This window comes from Labrus mixtus, chromosome 6, assembly GCF_963584025.1.
Source record: "Labrus mixtus chromosome 6, fLabMix1.1, whole genome shotgun sequence".
In the NCBI taxonomy this organism is placed as follows: domain Eukaryota; kingdom Metazoa; phylum Chordata; class Actinopteri; order Labriformes; family Labridae; genus Labrus; species Labrus mixtus.
The window spans coordinates 8,067,052-8,073,809 of NC_083617.1; the positions used below are offsets into that span (position 1 = coordinate 8,067,052).

The 6,758-nt window shown below is 39.4% G+C and overlaps 1 protein-coding gene across 1 annotated transcript; it reads left to right on the plus strand.

The window, feature by feature from the left end:
* Positions 1 to 261: 261 nt before the first annotated feature.
* On the plus strand, positions 262 to 4,312 carry ftr14l (finTRIM family, member 14-like). The gene is made up of 7 exons (XM_061039803.1): positions 262 to 839; positions 1,172 to 1,267; positions 1,391 to 1,624; positions 1,732 to 1,891; positions 2,014 to 2,178; positions 2,692 to 2,828; positions 3,593 to 4,312. The coding sequence occupies exons 1-7, from the start codon at positions 441 to 443 to the stop codon at positions 3,974 to 3,976; spliced, it is 1,575 nt and encodes a 524-aa protein (XP_060895786.1). The 5' UTR covers positions 262 to 440; the 3' UTR covers positions 3,977 to 4,312.
* Positions 4,313 to 6,758: the final 2,446 nt, after the last annotated feature.

A 6,758-nucleotide genomic window follows, 5' to 3' on the forward strand; every position in this document is an offset into this window, starting at 1 on the left:
TATTTCTAAAACTGTATATACAGATTTATGTAGTTAAGACATACTTCTGACTTGTACCTACCTACCTGACTATCTACGTCAATAAGGTATTTTTGTTTTAATACTCTCATCTTTTCCTCTCCTTTGACTCAGTTCTCTTGGTTTCAGGCAGCATATTTGTTGTAACACCCATCCTCTGTCAATTAAACTCCCAACCAGTAATACTGGTTTTACAGTGAGAGTTGACCACATAGCTAACATTCTGTCACACGTAGCGTCAGTCACACAGTTTCACTGGAGCTGTGAACATCACCAACTCTTTTTCTCTGTGGATAAGTTTGTTCCGCGCTCAAGACTTTTCTTTAGCTTTTTGAACCCTGTATTTTATTGAGAACTTGACACACTGCTGCTGTGCTTAGTCACCTGGGGGGGATCTTTTTTTTTTCTAACTCCAGTTAAAAATGTCTCACAATGGCACTCTGGATCTGGACAGATCCAACAATGGGGAGAGGTCTCGCCGCACCACCAGCAGAAACCAGCCCAGAACCCAGGCCAAGAGCGGGGATGTTTTGTGTGACTTCTGCACCACCAGGAAGCAGAAGGCAGAAAAATCCTGCTACGTGTGCCTGGCATCCTACTGCGAGACACACCTGCAGTCTCACTACGAGTACCCTGCCCTGATGAAGCACAAGCTGGTCAAAGCTACAGGTCAGATGAGGGAGAAGGTCTGTGCCCAGCATGACAAACTGCTGGAGGCTTTTTGTCGCACTGATCAGACATCGGTGTGTGTTCTGTGCATGATGGACGAACACAAGCACCATGACATCGTACCAGCTGGAACCGAGAGGACTGAGAAACAAGTGAGTGGTGAAAACAATCTGTCAGTCTCTCTGTCTCGCTTTCTATCGCTTTTTCTGGGCACCTCTGGTTGTGGCAGAGGAAGTTTACTTACCATTGTTGCCAAGTGTTTTCTATTGGTGGGTTAATGTTGTATCTCTGTAAATAATGTCACAAACAGTGAAGTCTAGATCTGCACTTTATGTACAGGGTCATGAGACTATTTATGTTGAGATTTGGTGCTTTGTAAATGAACAAAAAAATGATTGATTGACTGAAGATATTTCATTTGAAAGGTTGTTTACTCTATGAGGCTAATAGAAACATTCCACTTTTAATGTTATTTCCTCTACAGAAACAACTTGGTACAACCCTGCATAAGTCTCAACAGAGGATCGACCAGAGGATTAAGAAGTGGCAGGATCTCCGACAATCTGTTGAATCAGTCAAAGTATGTAAAACAAAGACGCTAAAAACATGAAAATGAGGTTACCTGGCTTGAAAAAAAAAAAATTGCTCTCCATCCCTATTTTAACAAACTCTCTCTCTGTCTCTTTCTCATGTTTCCCATCAGCACTCTGCTCAGACGGTCCTCGAGGAAAACGAGCGGATCTTCACGGAGCTTCTGCTTTCCATCGAGCGAAAGTACAATGAAGTCAAGGAGATGATCCGCTCCCATGAAAGGACAACAGTGACTCGGGGCGAGTTACTGCTGGACCGCTTGGAGGAAGAGATCACTCTGCTGAGAAAGAGACACAATGACCTGGAGAAGCTCTCACACACTGATGACCACATACACTTTCTGCAGGTGTGGTTGGTCTCTATCTAGGACCTCTGCCAAGAAAACAGTGGTACTCTGCAATGTCTCGGCTATTTTCAAAATATAATGTCTCGTCTTTTGTTCTTGTCTTTCAGAGCTGGCAGTCTCTATCAGGCCCCTCTGGATATGAAGACCTCAACAGCATCAATGTTGCCCCCAATTACTCCTTCGATGCTACCAAGAGAGCCATCGCAGCACTGAAAGTACAAGTGGAAGAAGTCAGCAAGACAGAAATTAGCAAAATCTCAGGAACAGGTGGACACATTTATCTTTCTTAATCTACAGAATCTTTAATGTCTCTCCAAGGGAGGGTTGGTCTTTTGTCTGCTGTTGTTTGCGTGATGCTTATGCTGCGATTTGTGTGTGTTTGTTTATAGTGAAGGACGTCTACATCATACAAGAAGGTGAGACAAAGACGGGGAGGGAATCGATTCTAAAGGACGAGCAGCCAAGAGAAGAATCGAGAACAAGACAGGAACCGAGAACAATAGAAGTACCAAGGCTAAGAGAAGAACTGAGGACAAGGGAAGATTTCCTACAATGTGAGTTGTACTAGATTTCAATCTATTTCTTTTGCTTCTTTTTGTTTTGATGTTTTTCTTTTTAATCTCAGTACCTCATCGCCACGTTTTACAGAGAAACCTGTCAATACTTCTTCAGCCATGTCCAGCTCCAGCTATAGGTGTATTCTCATTGTTCACGATATAATAGTATGTATGCAGTGGTTGTATTAAACAGAAGGAAAGTCTCCATGACAAAAGGGAAGGCCAAACTACGAGGTGAAATGACTGAAAAGAGAATTGCGCAAGTAATGCTGCCTGTAGAACAGGTTTGGTGAAATGTAAGAAAGCAAACTAACAGTGAGGTTTAACTGAGTAAACACAGGTGTTCCTTCCTTTGCTGGGTGATCACAAGACTTTACTTCAGTGTAACAAAACAAACTCATAGAAACTTCTTTTATACTAAGAGACAGAAAACCAAAACATATGGTGACATTAAATTTGAAATCGAGACAACTACATGAATCATAATGTCGTTGTCCTGCATTATTTTAGATGCCTGCCAGCTGCTTCTGGAAGTCAACAGTGTCCACCCCAACCTCCACCTCTCTGAGGGAAACCGAACAGTAACGATGAAGAATGATCCAAAGAACTACCCGGACCACCCCGAACGATTCGACCACTGGCAGCAGGTGAGGATTTACTGCCTGACAGTCACGTTATGTTGTTACTGCAAAGAGAGGAGAGGTTAATCTGTTCTTCATGAATCACATGAAAATGGGGGCACACCAAATCCTTATAAAGACTTTGGATTAAAATGTGCCTTCATCGTACAATAAGGACCTTGCCATAATAAAAATGATTCTATTTATCATGTTTTTTTTTTAACTTTATAGTTCAGTTTTTCTTCTCTCACTTGTGTATATTTTTTACATGTCTTTATGGTGGTATTCATTCCCTAGTCTGACCTTCGTTTTTGAAGTCTGAAACTTTGTATTCAGGTTCCTTGAGGCTGTGGAAGTAGTGCACTAGCTTCATATTTTTCTTATCTTTTTCATTTATTAGGTTTTTTATTATGTGGGGCGGCTGTGGTTTAGTGGTCGAAATCCTTTGTCTCAAACATGAAGGTCGGGGGGGTTCTATGTCCGCAGCTACTGGAGCCACATGCTGAAGTGTCCTTGGGCAAGAGAATGAGCCCTATTGCTCGCGCTGCAATGTTAACGTGTATGAATAGGATTAGTTAATACTGATGGACACTTTACATACAGCCTCTGCCATCAGTGTGTGAATGAGGTGTGAATGTGAATCGCATTGCATTGCATCATATTGTATCGTATCTTGCTGGATGAAGCGAGTGAGTTTTCAAAAGAAGTTATGTAAACTTAATTCATGTATTTGGAATCCTTCTTTCAACCATTCGTTTTTTAAATATTTGATTTCCCCAATTTTCTTCCAGGTTTTGTGCAGGGAGGGTTTGAGTGGTTCGCGTTATTACTGGGAGGTGGACTGGAGGGGAACAGAGATAGACGTGGCTGTCGCCTACAGGGGGATCCGTCGAAAAGGAAATGGCAATGAATGCAGCCTGGGCTGGAACGACAAGTCCTGGAGTTTGTATTGCTCTGACGCCAAGGTGTCCATTGTGCACAATAATAAGAGCAAAGATATCGCAGCTCCAGTGCCACTTCGTATCGGCGTCTACCTGGATCATGCAGCAGGGACACTTGCATTTTATAGTGTCTCTGATGGCATGCAGCTCCTGCAGAAGGTCCAGACTACGTTTACTGAACCACTCTACCCTGCATTCAGTGTGTGGGGCTTTGGTACGACCATAAGGCTGTAGAGACTAGAGATTGTTCCTCTCAGTTCCATCATATTACAAAATATTCTCAGTATGAAATTAGACTTGTTTGTTTTACATCCTTGCAAAAGTAGTTTCGCTTATTTATGATGTGTTGTCGGAGTGGTTTTCAACATCCCATTTAACTGTTTTTGCTCTCTTGCTCACTTATCTTTGTTCTGGGGCAATTTAGTCTGCAGAAAGTCAGATGAAAACTGTACAGCATTTGATTATCATGTCATTTTCTTGATGTTTCTTGTTTTTTTAAGTTGAAGCATGCATTACATTTCTGTTGTAAATCATCTGTGAAATTAAATCCTATAGTTTCAAAAGTACAAAGGGTATTGTTTTTGTCTTATTTGGCACTTGAAATATGGATCAGCACAAGAAAGCTGTTTCTGGTTCTGTTCAGGCACATCATGTGGACAGTGGATCAACCTTACTAGAAATGGAGTCACTTTTGTTTTTAACATTCACATCAGTCTTTACATCATCTTGTTCAGGAAATTCAGGAAATAGTTAATCCAGTGCCATTTCTTAATAAGCAAATCAAATAATTATCATCATTCCCAACAGGCCTATTTAGAGTTGCTTTTTTGTTGTTGCATATAGAAATAGGTCAAAGGGAGATGAAATCACATTAAATGTAGGCCTATGTCTACAGATTGAGACCATTTTGATTTGATTAGACCAGGCTGCACACTGACCCCATCTCCCTGACATTAACGAGAAGTGCATCTGTGGAGAGACATGAACAAGTTGATGCTCCAGGGGGCAGCAAAAACACATGTTGCTGGCCGGACTGGCTTTAATTATAGGATGGAAAATACACACAGATTTTTCTTTAGTAGACAGTGCCACATCTCCAAACAGATGTATGGAACTTGTTTATTGACAGTGAGAGAAGAAAGACAGACACAAAGATCAAGTGCAAGGAAAACCACTCACATTAAAGGAGCACAGATTTTCACAAAAGGCAAAATAAACCAGTTACCGCGCTTCCTTCATCTGTTATGCGTTGCTAGGAAACCGCTGGATTCCGAGTTTACTTCCTGTTGCGGTCTCACACGACTAGACCTCAAACGTTTTCAGATGGTGTTGTATAAAAACTGTGAAAATAACTTCCAAACATTTATGAAGATCATTTTCATGTTATTTGTTGTATAAGAAGGATAAAAAAAATTATGAAACTGCTTTTTAACTTCGTTATTTCTCATTCGGGCACCGCCGTCCCGCCCCTTCGGCGCACAATCAAACCTGAATGCAACGTACCCTGCTACTACAGGTTTGTGTGGGGGGCGGAGTCAAACAGCTGGATACTGTGGAGTGTCTCGTGGCGGCGATGCAAGGAGACCGACTGCATGTGAGAGCGATTCTCCCCCCACTTCATTTCAAAGGGAAGACGGCTAACGGGACCTCAGTTGTTCAGGAAGAAAAAACAAACAAGGTGACTACATGTTGTCTCACGAGTCCAGGTTGGAATAGTTTTTGCTCACGAGAGGTGTTGGGAACAGGTCGGCGTACTCAAAAGTTACTTGAAACTTTAGTCTAACGTGAAGGCTTTAGGTAAGTTGTCTAAAGATCTCGCTCTGATGTTCGTCGTCGTTGCATGTTGCATGAGGAGGGATGAGCCTAACCAAACATTTTCCATGACAATGAATAAATCTGTGCTGCGAAATATAATATCAAGGCATTCCCCCCTTAAAAACATTTTAATTGACCACAATCAAAGTCCAGCAGCCCATAAACCATATAGAAAAGTAAGGAATATAATATTAACATATCATATAAATGATGAACTGCATTACAGGTGTTTTTGTATGAGATGTTACCTCGTTCATATCTTCTTTAGACTTAATTTAAATAAATCTTTTACAATTTAAAAACCCATTTTTATTAACCCTGAACTTACATGATATATATGATATATTTTGCAACATGTGAATTGTTTACAGTTGACACAAATGCTTGACTTGTTTTTTTGGCTATTCTTTTCTTTTATATAAATGTATATGCATTGCTATTCACTTGCTTTGCTGTATAGCTGCATGTCTTTTTCATAATGGAACTGTATATAATAAAATAACCTAAAACCAGTATGTCTTTTTCATAATGGAACTGTATATAATAAAATAACCTAAAACCAGTATGTCTTTTTCATAATCGAACTGTGTGTAATATTAAAACAACCTAAAACCAGTATGTCTTTTTTCATAATGGAAGTGTATATATTAAAACAACCTAAAACCAGTATGTCTTTTTCATAATGGAACTGTGTATAATATTAAAACAACCTAAAACCAGTATGTCTTTTTCATAATGGAACTGTGTATAATATTAAGATAACCTAAAACCAGTATGTCTTTTTCATAATGGAACTGTGTATAATATTAAGATAACCTAAAACCAGTATGTCTTTTTCATAATGGAACTGTGTATAATATTAAAACAACCTAAAACCAGTATGTCTTTTTTCATAATGGAACTGTGTATAATATTAAAACAACCTAAAACCAGTATGTCTTTTTTCATAATGGAACTGTATATATTGAAACAACCTAAAACCAGTATGTCTTTTTCATAATGGAACTGTATATATTAAAACAACCTAAAACCAGTATGTCTTTTTTTATAATGGAACTGTATATAATAAAATAACCTAAAACCAGTATGTCTTTTTTCATAATGGAACTGTATATATTGAAACAACCTAAAACCAGTATGTCTTTTTCATAATGGAACTGTGTATAATATTAAGATAACCTAAAACCAGTATGTCTTTTTT

Coding starts and splice junctions, on each gene's coding strand:
- ftr14l (XM_061039803.1), top strand. CDS start 441: ATGTCTCACAATGGCACTCTGGATCTGGACAGATCCAACAATGGGGAG. Junction 1,268..1,390: donor AATCTGTTGAATCAGTCAAA/GTATGTAAAACA, acceptor GTTTCCCATCAG/CACTCTGCTCAGACGGTCCT. Junction 1,892..2,013: donor TAGCAAAATCTCAGGAACAG/GTGGACACATTT, acceptor GTTTGTTTATAG/TGAAGGACGTCTACATCATA.